Source organism: Sus scrofa, chromosome X (genome assembly GCF_000003025.6).
Source record: "Sus scrofa isolate TJ Tabasco breed Duroc chromosome X, Sscrofa11.1, whole genome shotgun sequence".
In the NCBI taxonomy this organism is placed as follows: domain Eukaryota; kingdom Metazoa; phylum Chordata; class Mammalia; order Artiodactyla; family Suidae; genus Sus; species Sus scrofa.
Window position 1 is genome coordinate 120,382,933 of NC_010461.5, and position 20,005 is coordinate 120,402,937.

General features: G+C 39.4%; 1 protein-coding gene across 17 annotated transcripts in view; it reads left to right on the top strand.

Moving 5' to 3' along the window:
* FMR1 (fragile X mental retardation 1) overlaps nt 1-17,350 on the top strand; it is a 39,051-nt gene extending 21,701 nt beyond the window's left edge. The window contains exons 10-17 of one of the 17 annotated variants that reach the window (XR_002340868.1): nt 4,038-4,147; nt 4,838-4,972; nt 5,464-5,526; nt 7,840-7,926; nt 10,432-10,627; nt 11,346-12,358; nt 12,857-12,939; nt 14,924-17,341. Coding sequence is in view for 15 of the 17 variants with exons in the window: in XM_001925732.6 (XP_001925767.1) it covers nt 4,038-4,147; nt 4,838-4,972; nt 5,464-5,526; nt 7,840-7,926; nt 10,432-10,627; nt 12,176-12,358; nt 12,857-12,939; nt 14,924-15,085 (1,019 nt within the window). In the remaining 2 variants the exon portion in view is untranslated. Of the gene's footprint in view, nt 1-4,037; nt 4,148-4,837; nt 4,973-5,463; nt 5,527-7,839; nt 7,927-10,431; nt 10,628-11,345; nt 12,359-12,856; nt 12,940-14,654 lie in introns of all 17 variants that reach the window. The other 16 variants (XR_001302745.2, XM_005673954.3, XM_005673956.3 and 13 more) reach the window with 16 other exon arrangements.

Consider the following 20,005-nt stretch of genomic DNA (forward strand, 5'->3'; position numbering starts at 1 on the left):
TCACTTGTGGAGTCTTTAGCTGAAGCTTAATCTTTGAAATAGAGTCTGTTTTTATGGTGTGCAGAAAATATTTGGTAAATATCCTCAAAGATTGCATTTTCAGAAGGTGTGCAAAAGGTATTGCTTTGTTCAAACCTACTGGCTCCTGGAAGGATACATTTTGTACAGCCTCTTCACTGCATAATTTATATATCTTAAATACATTTTTTTTTCAAAATTAATGACATTTGGTGACTTTTTGTAATTTGGAGCAGCCTGGTGTTTGATCTCTCTAAGGGGGCTGTAAAATAATACTGCTCTTAACTATCTTGCAGTTGAAGATCCGAATATAGGTTACTTAAATAAATCTAATAAATTCCAAAGCTAGAGGTAATTCGTAATGTCTGTGGGACTGTTTGTAACATCAGCTGTAATTCTTCATTTTGACTTGAGTGCCGCTGTTTGATGACCAGCACCAGCATGCGTACCAGCAAACACCTGGGAACTCTTCGCCAGTGCCCTTAAATGCTACAGTTAGCTTTAGTAAGAACATATGAAAACAAGTGTAGTTTTAATCAAGAATACTACATATATTTTTAATTTACAAATAAGATTAGGACATACTGCCTCTACATTGAAAAAAATTTTTTTCAGTTGCTGTCATGAGCGATTATAAAGAGTAATGCATGCCCTTCGGAAGGTTTAAAGAACGAGAATGTAAGGACTTCCTGCACATTTTCTTCACATACTTTCAGTTCTACTTAGCCAGCTTTTTCTTTGTCAGCATAGACTTAGAAACCTCTTCCTGTGCCGTTAAAAAACACTTGGAGTAACATTTTTCTCCGAAAGAAAATTAGTTTGATTGAAAATGAAGTATAAATACTAGTGAAAAAATGCAGAATTATTTTCTCACCTATATACTACAACTAAAAAGGATGACTATGTAATGTCCTTAAGGTAACTTGCACACCAGTTGCATGTATGGAAATGGTACATATAGCACTACTATCTCGGTTAGCTCATGATAAGAGGTTGTGAATGATACTTATTTTCCTCCTATTTATAGTTTGTCAAGCAATTGCATACATTTTATAGTTAGAAAAGTTATTTTAAATTTATAAATTCTTTTTGTTATTCTTGGAAAATCTTGAGTACTTATATTTACAGAATAGTTTAAATATCATGTATTATTCTAGATTTTTGGCCCCACAAAAAGCATAGCAAACAAATTTAGAAATTCTTGTATACCCATTAGACAGTTTTTTAAAAATTACTGAATAGAAACTTATGTGTTGGCTTCACTAAAGTTCATTTTGGAGATGGCATGATGGTAGGGGGAGGTTCTTGGGTATAGGGGTTGGAGCTAAATTTCAGCTCCGCTTCACTTTTGGTAGCTGTTTGACCTTGGACAGCAGACTTAGCCTTCTTGAGTCTGTCTTCCTCACCTCTAAAACAAATGTGGGAGTTCCTGCTGTGGCACAGTGGGTTAAGATTCTGACTACAGTTGCTCGGGGCGCTGCAGAGATGGGGGTTTGATCCCGGGCTCAGCACAGTGGGTTAAAGGATCTGGTGTCACTGCAGCTGCGACTCCGATCCAACCCCTGGCCCAGGAACTTCCATATACCACGAGTGGGCCATAAAAAACAGTTTTTAAATAAATAAAACAAATGTGAGCATAGTGTCTACCTCACAGGATTGTTGTGATAATTAAAAGTAGGAAGACAGAGATAGGTATAGGTATAGATAAAGATGTAGTTTACCTAAGCTCTGGCAGAGCAGGGGACTCTGTTGGTTCTCTTTCCTTCCCCTTATTCAAAACGATGCCATCGAGTTCAGTACAGCAGAATTGTAGTAAGCTGTCAGTTGGGATGTGGAAATAACTATGTAATATAAAATTGGATTATTTGCTATTAAAAGTAGATTCTACCTGTGGTCTTACCTGAAGAGAAGAGGATCCCAGAAGTGACCATTCACCAGAAAGCCTGGTTTTTGTTTTGTTTCTGGCTGGTAAAATAAGACAGTACTGTTTTAAAAATTGTCCCCTTGCGAGTTCCTGTTGTGGTGCAGTTGAAAAGAACCAGACTAGGGAGTTCCTGTCGTGGCTCAGCAGTTAATGAACCTGACTAGTTATCCATTAGGACACGGGTTCTATCCCTGGGCTCGCTCAGTGGGTTAAGGATCCAGTGCTGCCGTGAGCTGTGGTGTAGGTCCCAGAGGTGACTCAGATCTAGCGTTGCTGTGGCTGTGGTGTAGGCCAGCAGCTGTAGCTCCAGTCCGATCCCTAGCCTGGGAACCTCCATATGCCACAGGGGTGGCCCTAAAAAGCAAACAAACAAAAAAAATTGTCTCCTCCAATGCTGGGAATGTTGGGGGTTTTCAGAAAGCGCTTATGTATGAGATTTGGCAAGGCAGGTGTTTAATCAGTGTTTCATGAGTTTTTGAGTCCCACAATATAATTTATGATCTCTTTATTTTTCTACAAACTCTCTTTGGGATGTTTATCTCTTCTAAAGCTTTGCTTGTTCTTCACCCGTTTTGACAGTGTGTTGGTTTAATTGTTCAATCAGCTTTAGTTAACACACAATGTATAGGATAGTTAAGATATTAATAGAAACATGCAAAAATCTCATTTTTCTTGTTAACTCATTTAAAAGACCTTTATTAAAATCAGCATTAATTCGTGAAAATATAAGTGTTATAGACTTAAAAAAAATTATGGGAAGACTCCATGTAACTTCTCTCCTCCCTCCACTCCTTTTCATTTGAAGGGAAGAAGGGCAGAAATAATTGACAGAAAGACCTGGATCAGGAGTCCTGATACAGTGGTGTCAGTTCTTTTCCCTGACCACTGACCAGTCAAAAGAGGTTATGGGGGTGAGTGAGGCTGCCGCACACAGCAAGAGTGCCAAGGCTCTGCTGATTAGAAGAACCACAAGGTCCTGTTTTGAAAAAGCTTTCCCTGCATTCTTGTCTAGGATTGGCTCAAAGCAAGTTTTCGATTCTAGTTTTTTTCCCCATCCCTACTTTAGATGGTGGGGCAAGCACATGATGGACGTGGCCAGTGAAGGGTGCTTTAGGTACGTTGGGAGAGCCCTTTGAGATCAGATGTTATTCACATATAGATGTCTAGAATCAGTTGTTCTTAATATTTGTAATGTCTTGCTTTATACTAATGTGTGATGATGGCTGTAAAAGCAGTCATTTCCCAGTTAAGTATATGATCGAATGTAAAATGAGGGACAAGATTGAGTATCTCTTCATTACTAGTGTTTGCAGTCTTTGGAGTTTTAAAAGATATTGACCAAACTTAATCTTGAACTGGTTTTAAGCTTTTTCATTGTGGTCTTAAGTTAAAAGTGTGATATCTTAATCTTTTACTCTGTGACCAGTCCCCTCACCTGCTAATATACTAATGTAATTTGTGAGTAACGCACAGGACTAAAAATCTGTTAACACGTTGGTCTGAAGAATGTGTATTTCCTTTAGGTGAAAGGGTAGCTGCTTAAGTTGCTTTTAAACTTAGAGTATCTTTTACAAATGTGCCATATAAAATTCTAAAAATAGCTGCCATGGGCACAGAAGCAGATTTAAGTCAGGTACAGATAGACTGAAACTGTTAAATAAATAAGCAAATGTGTCTTATATTATCCTTTACCTAAATTCCTTGTATTGAACTTTGCAGAAAGAGTGATACACTATACCACTATACCTGAACATTTAAACTGTGCCCTTTTATGCACAATAAGAGCCTATCCTCGAACTACCTTAAAAATTCAAAATTACCTAATCAGTTCACAAGTATTAGTCAACTCTTAATACCTGAGCAGAGGAGTTTGAAAAATGATGACCTCATAACATGGAAAGCCAGTTTGATTCTGTCTTTTTGAAAAGTCTCCATTTGCATTTTGAGATAGATAGATGGATAGATAGATAGGGAAAGAATTGAAGTTATGTGAAATTTTATACATATACATAAGATGTGATAGTTTACAGTGGGATATGCTTACTGGCTTGAAGTATGTGTTTTTAAAGCCAAACGTGAATTGTTTATTTCATAGGCAAAGTAATAGGGAAAAATGGAAAACTGATTCAGGAGATTGTGGACAAATCAGGAGTCGTGAGGGTGAGAATTGAGGCTGAAAATGAGAAAAATGTTCCGCAAGAAGAGGTATGTTCTAGTGCTTATGTTTCTGGTTTGTGTAATAAAGGTCTTCTATTGTTTTCTTTGACATAGTAATTTAGAGGCCTCTGATATGCACATGGTGTGAATGTGAGTGTTCTCTGAGGCCTGCCAGGTAATGTTGTAGATAACGGCCTCTGTCTGTTCTGTGATGCTGTGATTTTGGATTAGTCACTTTACCCCTTTTAGGTCTTATTTAGCATGTGTTGTTACAAATGTGAAAAGACAAATCTAAAGCACTCTTTAAATATTAATGTTACTGACAGACAGAATTGGGATACTAGTTAGGTTTTCTGGTTTTCATCCTTTGGTTTAAAGTTTGTGTGTGTGTGTGTGTGTGTGTGTTTCTTTTGTGTGCTTTACATTTTTAACAGGATTTAGGTGGGAGAGGTGAGGGCATGGGCTTCTGTGCACTGGTACTATTGAAGATAAAATCCTTCCAAGTTGCCTTAACTTTCACGTGTTGTCTAGTCTTCTTTTGCGAAAAGTTCTTTTAGCTGAAGTTAAATCTTTGTGGGTTTTTACAGCGTAATTCTTCATTCTGTAATTTCGTTGACCAAAACCGTTTATAATAATCCATATTTTTAAAAACATGATCATTGGTACAATAATGGAGCTCAATAAAGTCTTAAAAATTGGTCCTTTTTTCTTCTTTTGTATGTTGTTTTTTTCACCAAGGAAATTATGCCACCAAATTCCCTACCTTCCAGTAACTCACGGGTTGGACCTACTCCCTCAGAAGAAAAAAAACATATAGATATAAAGGAAAACAGCACTCATTTTTCTCAACCTAACAGCACAAAAGTCCAGAGGGTAAGAAATAATTGTCAATTTAACTTATACTGAAAGTAATTTCTTCAACCCAAATGTCACAGTTGGTGTTGCGGGTATTTTCTCTCGTTAGGCTGATAGGCTACTCATGCTGTACTTATTTCAGATCTGATTGCCACCTTATGAGATATTACCAACCAAAGTGGTACTTACTTTTCAGTTTATTCACAGTGACAAATCGTATGCTGTAAACGTAAAATACGGGGTTGCGTTTTTCTTTTGAGGGTGGACTTATTTTTTTCATGCTATATCTCTTGAATTTTTGCAGGTTGTACGTAGCTCACAATGTACCTCCTCTTAGATGCATAAGTTACTACTTAAGACCATATATTAAAAACTGATTTTCAATATTTGAACTAACCTAATTGTTTAGAAAGGATTTAGAAGCCCTCCAGTGAAAGTCCTGCGTTCAGGCTTCTGTGTATCATTTGTTACAGTTAATGACATCACTTGCATTCCTTATACTGCTTTAGGTGTTAGTGGTTTCATCAGTTGTAGCAGGGGAATCCCAGAAACCTGAACTCAAGGCTTGGCAGGTAGGAAAACATTCCTTGAAAAATACATTTTAATTTTATATTTTAATGTTTATTCCCCTTGTTAAGAAAGAGTACCAACAATCCTCAGGGTTGGGGGACGGTGGAGGAATGTTTGTGGGTTTGTGGATCCATTGCCCTGGGGAGAAAGCTCAGACTCCTTCGTGTTTCTTATAAGGCCTTTTTTTCAGTCGCCTGTCCAATATCATCTCTTACTCCTCCTCCTCCATTGCACTATAGAGAGGCTTGAGCAAGCCGTACCCGAAGTACTTAGAGTTCTCCCAGCATTACGTTACTCTGCTGCTTCTAGATGTATGCTTATGTTTCCTCTGCCTGGAGCGCTTTTTTCCCCTTCAACTTGCCACCTTACTTTAACCTTACTCCTTGTGCAGCTTTCCTTGTGTACTGACCTCCCCCTGACTGGCTCAAGAGCCTTTTCCCCCTTCATGGTCCACTGTGCTCACCCCTGTTGTAGCTATATAGATGTTTACTTGTTACCTCAACCACATTGTGAGTTCCTTGAGGGCAGGCCCCCCTACCTGGTCTGGGAGAACTGTTTATAGGGAAAATGTTACGACCCACTAGAGATTAAAGGCCAAAAAAGCCATTTTATAAAGAGAAATATAACTGCAAGTCTCATATAACTGAAATATAACTGCCCAGGTCTCATCCCAGAAGAGGGAATCACGTTTTCCTGGTGTTCACATTGATGGCCACTGCTCTACTCTGGCCTCTCTTTGTCTTAATTTAACTGTTCTGGTCCACTAGTGATGTGCTTGAACTAGAATGACACTTTGAGTACATCAGCAGTTTGGACCTGTTGGAAGAGAATTTTTTAAAAAATTATTTGCTCCAAAGTTGATCAAACTAAATCAGTGACATATGGTTTTAAAGCTTATTTTGGTTGTATGTGATCCAGAGGGAAGGGTGGTAGCATTTCAGAATAAGGATGTTTTGGAAAATAATACGGTTAACTGCTTTGTAACACAGTGAGTTGAGGAAGAAAAATCAACAGTTAAAAATGTTTTTGAGACAAGAGCTCTGATTCATAGTCCTGATTATTTCCGTATTTCATGTATTACTCAATGTAAAGGAAGATCCATACGAAGCCCATGAGTTTTCAGTGGCACCCGATTCTTCAGGTGGTGGCTGTTACTAGGAGGCAGTGCCTTGCCTACCAGATGGATGTCAGTCCGCAAGCATTATGTCCTAATTGTTCAGTTTTGTTCCCTATCAACAGCCTTGTTCACGTGGAAGGAAAAAGAAAAATACCTATTCCAAGCCCACATATGTTTAAGATGCTGTATACTGAGTGCAAGCAAACAAAAGCAGCCTGGCAGTACCCACACCTGTCAAACGAATGTTCTTTTTAAGAGAGTGATACTTGCTAAGCTTCTTGGCTTCTCACACCTAGAAACTTCACCTAGAAAACTCTCATGTATCTACGTCAAAGCTACTGTGTGCTTTTCTTTAGTCACTTGTGAATACCAGTAACCATGTGAATTTAATCAGTAGCAGAATATTGAATTAGTCTCAACTTCGAATGTCATAATTGCCTATTATTAGTTTGTACAACTGGCTTAGGCATCCCTATAACTTATGACAAGAAAGTTGTTTTTTTTTTCTCATTTGTACTGGTGAGCTGAAAGTATAACTTTTTAGTATCCCCCTTTTTCAAAATCTATCCTTGTATTAAAGTAGTACCATAGGGAGGTCAAACTTTCACTATGATTCAACCCATTACAGTATTCAGAGTACATTATTGAAAAATAATAAAAGGCAAAATTTTATGCTCATGGATGTGCCTAGTTTCCCCCCCCCACAGAATAATTACTAAGTGCATTTTAATTTATCCTAATTCTTTTTTTTTTTGTTTGTTGACTTGGTTAGCAAAGTTGATTCAGTTTTTACTTTTGTACTGTAGTATCTAACTTTGAATTACTATTTTAAAGAATTTGATCTAGTTGAAACTTGTAAATAGAGTATTTTAAAGTACCCATTTTGTTTATACATCTCATGTTAAAGCTTATATAACTTTGAGTTACATAATTTATGAGTCCGCCAACCTTTAATAGTAGTGTTTAAAACATAGTAACCTGATGCATTTAAGGGTTGCTATACTGATCTGTCCTATACACACTAGATGTGTCAAATATACCAGTTTCTTTTGTTTTTATGTATTGGTTTGTATTTTCAACAGACATTTGCGTACTTACTGTTTGTCAGACCCCGTGCTAGTGATTTAGTCATGATTTGCATTTTTCCGATTAATTCATCGTTAATTTTGTAGGATTATTGTTGCCATTTCTTTTTCAGGGTATGGTACCGTTTGTTTTTGTGGGAACAAAGGACAGCATCGCTAATGCCACTGTTCTTTTGGATTATCATCTGAACTATTTAAAGGTGAGAACAGGAAGAACTTTAACTCTGAATCCTTTTGCACTGAAATATAAAAACTCCATAATCTTAAAGCAGTTAAGATTCATTCTAGCCTGTACATTATAATGAATGACCTATAAAAGATAATAGAAAAAAATACTCCTTTGTATAGCTTATTGTATTCCTTCTGAAAGTACAAGTCAGTTTTCCATCATTATAAATTTAAGGACCAGTTTTCCCAGTTCTCAGAAAATTCCCTTATTTCCCATTATTCTTCTGTTAAACCCTTATACTCACCTTAGACAATCCTGTGCAGAGCCCTTTCATCCCGCTGATCCTTTCTAGCCTTGTGAGTTTTTTCCAGGCCAAACTTTGTGTCTGTAATACTTGCCTTTGTTGTCCCTTTTATGTCACTTAACAGGGAGATCCCAGAGTTTCATGAAGTCCTCTGTTTAAATGTTTACCCTTCATATTTTTCTCTATACTCTGTTATACAAAATAGAAACAATTTGTGTCTTGTAAATGCTTATTTTAGTTAGTATTTGTACTGTTATGCCTCCTCTAAATTGCACACGTGAAAGCAGGAACCAGTGGGGGCTGCACAGTGTAGCAGAAAGAGCACTGGATTGGCAATCCAGCAGTTTGCTTCTTGTCTCTCTTCTGCCATGAACTAACTCATGACTGTAGGCAAATCCTAGAATAGGTGCTTTTTAAAATTTCTTTTGGCCAAAATGTTCTGTGATCCAATAAAGTAGAATTTTACCCATGTCACTTTTATGATTTCTTCTTCATATCCACATGTGTCAAAAATATACTGTAACTGGTACTAAATAGAATTTTTAAAGTAATCCAACTTGCTGTTTTATTTTTGATGCTATCTTAATAAGAATTTTTTTGCTGATTTCTTAAAAGAAAGGAATAAAATTAAACAATTTATAATTATATGCAAATAAGGAAGAAAAATACAATAGCTAGGTACTTCTTAATCTTTCTTATGGTGGTCAGTTAATAATTAAAAATGGGGAGGTTTCATCCAGCAAGGTTTGCATGGATAGGATACCCCATTGATTTGCTTATTTGCTTTTGTTTTAAAGTGTGTTCTATGTGTAATCTGTTCTATGTGTTTATCTTCCTATTTTTAGCTTAAATAATTTTGAAAACCTGGAGAGTTAGGGCTGCATTGTATATAGTCCCTTGTTCTTTTGACTAATGTTCTTGCTTAGATCTTTTGTTTTATTCTTCACAATTGAATATCTTTTTTGGTTATCAGCAGCTGTCCTGTTGCCATTCTTTCCATCACCAGATCTTCCCTTGAGTGGGCCTGGCATCTTTCACCAAAAGGTGGCTGCTTTGCCCCAGGGGGATAACCTGGAATATCATTCTGTTTTGCAAGATATACCCATTCCATGAGCTATAACTGTACTTTTGGAGTAAGCCACTCACTCAGCTGCAGTCTCTCCTTTGCTCAGGTCCTTTGTAAAACAGAAATTCTGATTCCGAGCACAGATGAAACTCACCTAGCTCCTTACCTGCCCTTTTCCTGAAGCTGCCATAACCAAGATTTTAGGAACTTAGCTTTGCAGGGGCTCTCCCAGTGACTGTTCATGTGGACAGTCCCTGTGGCGTCCTCTCCTTGACTGAGACACCTAGGACTACTCTAGTCGTTGCTCCAGTTCCCTATAGCTAGTAACTAGATGTTTCTGGGTAGATTGGAAGGAGAAGGGTTAGAATTGAGACTTCGTCTGGATTTGACAGAACCCAGCATGTCGGAAGCATTGTGTGTGAAGGTCTGTTAGCGGACCCCCGGTGTATATTTTGATCAGCTGAATTCTTACTGTTCTTCATACTTGTTCTAGCACAGTTGTAGTCTTTAAGAGGTTTTTAAGACGTGATGTAAGACCTCCAACTTTAAATAGTCCTTCCCCATATAAGAAATACAAGCATTTTCAGTTCATTGAAAATAATTGTTTCTTACTTGTATAGTCATAGCCAAGGACCTACTGTAGTATATTTGTTTTTTGAAAACAGAAGATGGCCCAAATTCAGTGTTTTGTTAATTAAGATATTAACTGGCAAATCTATTTCAATTAAGATTATTTACAATGTGTGATTTTTAAGGTTAGCTGGTTAAACCTTAAGTGTCATGTATCTGTATTAATATATTTTAGAGTTGTTTTATTCAATATCCTATTATCAAGAAGTCCCAAAACTAGCATACTGTGCCTTATCAGATTCTGTCGGATAATAGTGCCAAATTAAATAACTTTAAATTTTATCAATATAATTTTAATGCTGAGTATTTTTGTTATATCTCTAATTCTGGACATCAATAATCTGTTATCTATATAGTAATTTTCTTTTTAAGGAGACCATTCGAGTTCCTGATAATTCTGTGTAACAGTGTTTACTGTAAATTTAGAACTGAAACTGAAATATTTCCAGTATACTTTTTATCTGATAAAAAGGAGAAAGATATTATTAAGTAAAATGTCAAATTATTTTTACTGTTATCTTGTATATTTTAAATAGGAAGTAGACCAGTTGCGTTTGGAGAGATTACAAATTGATGAGCAGTTGCGACAGATTGGAGCTAGTTCTAGACCACCACCAAATCGTACAGATAAGGAAAAAGGCTATGTGACTGATGATGGTCAAGGAATGGGTCGAGGTAGTAGACCTTACAGAAATAGGGGGCACGGCAGACGCGGTCCTGGATATACTTCAGGTACAAACTAAGCATTTTACTCAGTAACTTTATCTGTTCCTAGACTTAATAGCTGCTAATCTCTAATATTCATTAGAACCCCATTATAACAATTTCTCACTACATGGTTTCCAATTCACAGTGGGTCAAATTGTGTTGCGAGAGACATACAGAGTAAAAACCTGATAATAACACATAGAATTCACAGGGCAGGTGTGAGTTCTGTCCACGTTCTGACCGGGGATAAATCTGCTTAAGCCCTTGTATGTTGATGACTTTCCCAAGGCCTTTCCTGATTTTATTACTGTATAGCCAAAACTTTTCATTTGTGTACTGTGGCTCATTTTTTTGTCAGGCATGTGCTGGTCATACTTGCTGGATGGACTGTGTAAATCAGGGGTCTGCATCCTATGGCTCATGAGGTGGTTTTGAGTGGCATGGCCAAAGTCAGCCCTAGGCACAGTCAAGAAGTAGGCGAAGTTTCTCTTTGCCTTCCCAGCTCTTCTCTCAGTGCTTCTTTCTTCTCTCCCAGTACCTTTCCCTGAACGCTGTCCCACCTGCCAGTGCCTACTGTCTTTCTTGCTCAACTGTGTATCTACTATGTAACTTGCTAATGATGGTATAAGGTATAATCCATCTCACAAATATTTGCATTTCAAAAAGGAACTCTTTAAGATGGAAAAGCCTTCAAGATCCACACGAATGAAGCTATAATGGTGAAGCTATAATTGGTCATTAGCTCCAACAGAGGAAGAGAGAGGTAGTAGAGGTGTGATCCTCTGGAGTGGGGGAGAGACACCTATTCCGAAGGCCAGCCTTGAACCTCACCCCGAATCCCTCTCCCAGCAGTCTGGTCTTTATGCCGTTGAAGTCCCACTTCCCCGCGGAGCTCTTTCCTCCCACTCCCGCCCCCTCTGTCACTAACCCACCCCCTCAGGCATGAGAGACAGGTTTATTACAATAATTCCTTTATCATGATCAGTTACTCCAGTGGGAGTGGGGGGGAAGGTTGTGGACCAAGCCTCAGGAAAGTGTCTCCCCGTATCAGCTAGCTTCAGTCCCTGATCCCACAAGAGAGCCTGCCCTGAGATAGTTGTCGAGGTGGCCACCTTTGGCACCCTCTCAGAGGTGACCAGACTGTGTGCATAGTCCCCTCTGTCCCTGGGCCGAACCTTGTTACCAGGAACTCTCTTGATAAGAGCTTTTGTTCGTCACGGTATTGCACTTAACTGTTATAGACAACTTTTCCTCCAGAGAGCGCAGATGTTTAAGGAGCACAGCTGTTTAACGATGTGGCAAACTCAGGTTTGAACTTAGATGGCAATAAAATACCTTGTATTTTTCTTGATTGAGAACCAGAGATGTTGAAAGCAAAAATTACCTCAAATATTGTGAAACCCTTCATTTTCAACTTAAGATAATTTGTTTTACAAAATGGAAGGTGACTCTTTGGTGGGCTTATAAATTGGGAAGAGTATTGGATTACCCCTGAAACGTCTCTGGAAGCTTCTGTTAACCTAATTTTTTTTTAAAGTCGGACAATGGTATATAACTTTTAACTCTCGATAGGAACTAATTCTGAAGCATCAAATGCTTCTGAAACAGAATCTGACCACAGAGACGAACTCAGTGATTGGTCATTAGCTCCAACAGAGGAAGAGAGGGAGAACTTCCTGCGCAGAGGAGACGGGCGACGGCGTGGAGGTGGAGGAAGAGGACAGGGAGGAAGAGGACGCGGAGGTGGCTTCAAAGGTACAGAGGTTCTCACGTGTTAAGAAACAGAGGTGAATTGTAACAACTGAAGTTCGGGGAAGAATCGTGGCGATTCAGTGATACGTTCCCAAGACCCCATTTCTCCTGTTTGGTGCTGGTCACCACGGGAAAGGCTCAGCCTCTCCTTCATGGAATTAGCAATGTGATACAGCCTTCCTTAGGGTTCATGTGGGATAAATTACGGATGAACCCTGATAACTAGTTCAGCGTCTCGGGGCTGTTCTAAACGTAGCATCTGGTCATTAGCTCAGGTTGACCTGCGACACATTTGGTGCAGAATTGTGATGCCTTGGGCGTGTTTTCTGTTCCTGGGCAGCATGCTGGACTGTTAGGCGGTATGTAACTGGGATCACTAGCTGTGGATTGTATTTTAGCTTCTGTGGTTGGTCTGTCTAAGTGGAGGATGTGGGAATACAGACCTTCCAGTAAGTATGTTAGAATCAGCGAGCAGTGAACCTTTTGAAAATGTCCCCATAGGAAACGACGATCACTCCCGAACAGATAATCGTTCGCGTAATCCAAGGGAGGCGAAAGGCAGAACAGCAGATGGATCCCTCCAGGTAAAACTCTGTGCCTCTTTTCAGCTAAATTGAGTTACAGTAGTTTGAGGTTGATGAGTTTATTTTACTTGAGTGTGAAACATGCTCAAAGGTTGTGAACGTGGTGTATGTGAAATACTCTCTTTCAGCATTACCGTTGTGGGCCGTCTTAGTCCTTTGTGGCAAGTGTACAGAGAAGGGTTCTCTAGAGAATATGCAGTCTAAGTGTTTGTGAAGACTTTGACAGCCGCAGTATGACTGTAGGTCCACACCGGTGGTCCCCCTGATGCCCCAAGAAAAGAAACATCTAGGAATGTACCACGAAGAGAGAGACTTGGTGTAAGCCCTGTGGATCCCTCCTCCCGGGAGTTGCAGGGGGAGAGTGTCCTCTTGGAGTGGAAAGTAAGGAAAAGAAGGTGTCTGGCTCCTGGGTAATAAGCACGATAGACAGCGCTGATGATACTCAGCTGGTAGTGCCTGCTGACTCAGTCAGCTTTTATTTACAAAAGCTGGCCATCCACCTGCGCTGAACCCATGATTAGGAGATTGGAACATTCCCCCTGAGCATGTCCAGACACCTTTGTTGAGTGTCTTGTGTGTGTGTTATCTCAATCTTTCAGCAGCCCCCCGAGGTAAGACGCTTTCTTAATCTGTTTTGTAGGTGAGTAAACTCAAGTTTTAGAAAGATTGCGTAGTTGGTATACAGTGGAGTGACATTTGAACCCTGGTATCCGATTCCCAGAACCCATATTCCCTTCTGCTGCTTCTGTAACTCTGAAGTCTTACTCCAGGTAGTTGGGGTTCCTTCATGACCGTGAATTGGATTGGGACCACTGCCCAAGATGAGTGAGACAGACTTTTCAAGAGCAGAGGTGCCAAGGCAAAATACTCTTTCGAATTTATAGTGGTTGCAAGTAGGTAATAACTATTGGCTGATTCGGAAGGACCAGCGTAGAAAAGACCTCAGACCTGGACACAGATCCGTGACATACTGTACGTGCATGTGCTTTACAGACGTGTAAGGCGTTTAGGTACCGGTCTGGTAATTCCCCGCTTGACAGCCAGTGAAAATACTCACCCAGGACCAGCACCTAACCGCATGTTGAAATTGCAGTGGACCTTTTTGGGATTGTGTGTAACATTTGTGCTTGAAGCAGATCGATATTTTTTTGTGTTTTAGGCCCATTTGTCAATAGTATCTTCCTTTTGTACAGCATCTAGAATTCCATTAGCAGTGTTTAAGTGTTCTGGGTTGGTGCTTAAAATAGTATATAATTCTCAATATTGTATATTTTTTAATTCTGTTCATCTCTACATCCTTCCTGGGGTTCCAGTTCTTCCACATATTAGAGTCTTCAAATTTCCCTATACCGTCCTTCTTCAGAATTCAAGTTGGGTGATCATCTGACTTGCCTTCTAAAATACAAGCTGATAGAAACCCACGCTCATGCTGATTTACTCTTAAGACAGTGGGAGCCCTCCATGGAGAGAAACTTAATCATACTCATGATAGATTAAAAAGATGTCAGCTGAAGGCTAGTTAATAAGAGAGTTAGTTATTACTCTGGTAACATCAGAGTAGGAAGACATTAATTTGTGTCTCTCCTCCTGGGTTTTATAATCTTTGAAGAATAACCCATTTTTTTGGAACTCTGGTATTATAGACATGTTTATTTTGTCATCAGTAATAGTGATTCGTTTTAACTGTTTGTTTCTCACTGTTTTGTTCTACTTAGAAGAAGACACGGTAGGATTGTGAGTTTTTATCTAACTTTGGACCCAGTGAGATGACCAGTGTGTTCCAGTTAAAGAAGAAGAGTGTTTTAAAATCATAAACCAAATAAAGATCCTACCCGACCTTAATTTCTTGCACTTCTTCTATTCTCACCCCCATTTCCCCTTGTAACTTGTGGAATTGACACTTCGGGCTTAAATTTCTTGTCAGGCCAATTACAGATGACAATAGGATGTGGTCTGTGTATATAACAACTGTAACTTGTTTTAGATCAGAGTTGACTGCAATAATGAAAGGAGTGTCCACACTAAAACCTTACAGAATACCTCCAGCGAAGGTAATCGGCTGCGCACGGGTAAAGATCGTAACCAGAAGAAGGAAAAGCCGGACAGCGTGGACGGTCAGCAACCACTTGTGAACGGAGTACCCTAAACTGCGTAATTCTGGAGTTATATTTCCTATACCATTTCTGTAACTCGTATTCCATATTAGCAAACTTTGTTAGGCCAAAGACAAATAGTAGGCAAGGTGGCACAGGGCATGAAATGAGCACCAGTTCTCTTAAGACTTACGTTTTTCGTATTGGCCATAAGCACCCATTTCCAAATCTGCACAAAAAGAGATCTTAAAAATTTGAAATATTACTTGAAAGTAATTAAACATACTTCGTACTTCAGGACAAGATTTTGGTTTGGTTTATTTTTTAAATACCAGGCAATGGTATTCTTTGTTAATTTGGACCGTTTTCCTGCGTTGGGTGATAACTCACCGGGACATTTCAGTTTTTCGGAATAAATAGCATTTATGGTCATTATATTAGACTTCTGTTTTTAATTCCATCTAGAAGTCCTCGAAATACTCTTGTCATTTCATGTCCTGTGTCAGTTTATGTTTTGGTCCACTTTTCCAGTATTTTAGTGGACCCTGAGATGTGTGTGATGTGACGTTTGTCATTTTCATTAGCAAAAAAAAAAAAAAAAAAAAGTTGTATGATCTGTGCCTTTTTTATATCTTGGCAGGTAGGAATATTATATTTGGATGCAGAGTTCAGGGAAGATAAGTTGGAAACACTAATTGTTAAAAGATGTAGCAAACCCTGTCAAACTTAGTACTTTATAGAGGAATGCATGCTTTCCATATTTTTTTTCTTACATAAACATCAGGTTAGGCAGCATAAAGAATAGGACTTGTTTTTGTTTTTTGTTTTGTTGCACTGAAGTTTGACAAATAGTGTTATTGAGAGGGATGTGTAATTTTTCTCTACAGACAGGAGAAGAAATAACTGTCTTTTCATTTGAGAGAGGCTAAAATGTTTTCAGCTAGGAACAAATCTTCCTGGTCGAAAGTTAGTAGGATATGCCTGATCTTTGGCCTGATGACCAGTTTTAACTTAGAGCTGTTTTTATTTTGTCCTCCCCAAGTTTGGTGACGTTTTTCCTGTTTTAATTTCAAGCTTCTTTGGGGGAGATGGGAAGGTCATTTCCATGTGTGCATATTAATCCCGCGAAGTACAGGTACTTTGTCTCAGTAACATTGGCAGCCAGTTAAATGTTTTGTAAACTTTAAAATATTAGGTCTAATGTATAGCAGAATTGGAAAGCAGATAGAATTGGTTAACAAATGATTTTTTTTTTTAGTTTTTTTTTTCTTTTCGTTTTTTTGATGTGTTGGGTTTTGGTTTTGAGTCTCTTTTTTTTTTTAATGAATGAAATTTACTGAGGAAAAAAATATGTGAAGGACCTTCACTCTAAGATGTTATATTTTTCTTAAAAAATAACTCCAAGTAGGGGTACCACTGAATCTGTACAGAGCCGTACAAACCGAAGTTCTGCCTCTGATGTATTTTGTGAGTTTGTTTCTTTGAATTTTCATTTTCCGGTTACTTTTCCTTGCATACAAATAAGCATATAAAAATGGCAACAAACTGCACATGATTTCAAGAATATTAAAAAGTCTTTTAAAAGTATTGCCAAACATTAATGTTGATTTCTAGTTATTTATTCTGGGAATGTATAGTATTTGAAAACAGAAATTGGTACCTTGCACACATCATCTGTAAGCTGTTTGGTTTAAAATACTGTAGATAATTAACCAAGGTAGAATGACCTTGTAATGTAACTGCTCTTGGGCAATATTCTCTGTACATATTAGCGACAACAGATTGGATTTTATGTTGACATTTGTTTGGTTATAGTGCAATATATTTTGTATGCAAGCAGTTTCAATAAAGTTTGATCTTCCTCTGCTAAATTGACGTTGACGCAATCCTTACAAATGATTGCTTTTAAAATTTTAAGATAGGAGAAGAAATCTATAGAAAGTGTTCTGTTACAAAATGTAACTGTTACCTTGGAAATTTCACATGTCATAGGAAGTTAGCCGTTACCTACCAACTTTCAAGAACTTGATCTTGTTTAATAAGGTGAAAAAATATCAACAAAATGGTACAAAAGTACATTGTGCCATTACAATATGCACTGAGTCTCTTTTTTACAAAGGCTGAATTCAGCAAGGCGCTAACTTGCTTAAATGTGAATTACTAACTTCTAAAACTGTAATTTGAGTCACATGTTTTCAAATGGAGTTGAAGTTGATTCATATTACAATATTTGTGTGCTAAACGTGTATGTTTTTCAGTTCAAAGTCATGATGTTTTTAAAAATCTTATTAAAGTTTCAAAAATCTGAAGATTGTTTATCTAGATGTAAATTTTTATTAAAAAGTTGCACTTATGAAAAAGCAAAAAATTAGTGTGACAGATGTTTGCTCCTGGTCTTACATTTCTAAATATAATAAAAATCAAAGATGCGGGGGTGGTGTTAATCCTGCCAAGCATATATCATGCCTTGCAGAGAATCTTTTATGTGCCCTTAAAATGTAGATGCTTGCAAATAATTCGACGTATTCCCAGTTGGAGGATTTGAACACATTAATTACATAGGATGCCACCGAACCATATTAAACATATACTCCTGTCTGTGTACGCATAAACATAGCCTGCCGTTTGGAAAATATTAGATCTGTGTATTTAAATTTTTTTTTCATTTGTCAGAATCTCAGTAGTAAATCACATGACAGGTTCGTAGGTAGAATGTGTCCGAGTTGACTGTTGTCACTTCAGGGAGTTCTGGCACAGCCTGGAAGGCGGGATAGAAAGGGGAAGGTCACAGCGTCACAGTTCTAACCCGGTGTGAAAATCCAAAATGATCCAATGATGCGGGACAGTCCTCTCTCTGCATAAATGGATTTTTTGTAAAAATCCATCTTTGTTTTCTGCTTTTCCAGTTTTTCATTCTGGTATTTGTCTGGATGTCTGTTACCAGGTACTCGTAGTTCTGGACTCTCACGCAGTCCACTGGAGGTGGTAAGTAGCAACCACCCTCACATGAATTTGTTGGGTTTTCCTAGTTTCGCATTTCAGTGCTCGCTACACATGAACAGCCTGTGGGCAGCAGCGATCTGGAGACTCCTCTTGGCTCCTTCAGAGGCGTTTCTCTCATCTGAACATGGTCTCCGGGCTCCTCGTGTTTAGGAAAAGTGCCTTTTAGAGTCCGTATTCTCATTTGATCACTCTTGAGCCAGTTTTATGGTCACAAGTAGCATCTTTCCCTCATGACCCTCTGATGTCCCTGATAACCAGTGATTCCAAAATAACCATTACCAGATGCTAGTCTCCATTGCGCTGAAGGCTTGAAGGGTACCATTATTTAAATTCTGAGCATCTTCCCCTCTGTATGTTTATTTAGGATTGTGTCCAAATTTTATTTGAGGCTATTTAGAAATTTTCTTTCCACTTCCCTCAGAGCTTTCTATGATGAAATGGGGAAATTATTTTTTTATGCTAATGAGTTGTGTTAATGGGCGAGGCATTAAAAGTCTGTCTGCAGGTTGCACTTGCTGAATGATTAAAGATTAAGCTTCAGAAGTTCCCATTGTGGCACAGCGGAAACGAATCCGACTAGGAACCATGCAGCTGTGGGTTCGATCCCTGGCCTCGCTCAGTGGGTTAAGAATCTGGCGTTGCCAAGAGCTGTGGTGTAGGTTGCAGATGCGGTTCCACTTGGATCCCACGTGGCTGTGGCTGTGGCGTAGGCTGGCAGCTGTAGCTCCGATTACACCGCTAGCCTGGGAACCTCCATATGCCATCGATGTGGCCCTAAAAAGCAAAAAAAAAAAAAAAGATTAAGCTTCAAAACTAAGTTCCTAAAGGTCTTCACATCATTTTCTGTATACCATGCACTTGATTTCAGAGGTAGGTCAAAAATTGGAAGGAAAATTGTCAACAGAGGTAGTTGCATGAGATCCTGAGTATTGGGGTGTATTATCGTTACTCAGTATCGTACAGTACTTAGGTGGCTTGTGCTAAGAGAAGAAAAAGCAACTTGGTGGGGTTTTTTTTGGGGGGGGGGGATACTGAGGCACCTTTGTCATATTTCCCTAGAGATCAAAACCTGTCAGGTATTGTGTCAGAATTAGAGTACTAGTGCTCCTGGAGTATATGTCATTTAAAGCTGCAAGTGCAGCATAGATACTACATGATAAAAAGGGACCTGAGGAGTTCGGCTGTGAAAAGGGAGGAATCCAGAGGCAGATTCCACCCTTGACCAGGGGATAGACTGGCTCTGTGGTTGCTGGAAAAGTCATTTCACCTCTCCACGTGGGTGAAATGACTCGTGGGTTGAACACCCCGTTGCTAAGGTATCCTCACGCCAGCGGTGCGATCGCGTTACCCAGGTATTCGTGTTTGACGTGGAGAGAGCTACCGAGCAAACCACTCACCTGATTTCATCTGGGTCTCGTGAAATATGTACTGCACACCCACTATATGGCAGGCACTTCACAAGCTTCTTACAAAGTTAATATTTCAGGCCTTCGAGAAGCTCAGTGAGTCAACAGGCAGTCCCAGCACATGGCACGGAAGTGCTAGGACGCGTGGGGTGAGGCGGGAGCACAGAGGAGAAACAGCCCACATCGGGGTTGACGTGGTCAGTGAAGGGCTTCTCGGGGGAAGGAGGGCAGGTTGGAGGGGTTAGCCGGGAGAAAGGGGGCTGGCGCCCTTGCTCTAGCCGTGAAGAGTGACTGCGGGAAGCTTTTGGAACCTGCGGTGTACCTGGCACACAGAATTTGAGGCAGAGAGTGAGACGGGAGGTGCTGTCAGGAAGGCTTGCCTGTGGTGCCATGTCCGAGGTTTGACTTTCGGGGGCCTCTGGAGGGTTTTAAACCATCAGATTTGCACTCTAAGAAGGGCGGAGGGACAGACAGGATTGCCCGTGGCTCCGGGAGCCTCCTCAGGTTGCCTGGTAACCAGCTGGCGGGAGGGACTGGGCTCAAATCCAGCTTCCTGGAGACTCC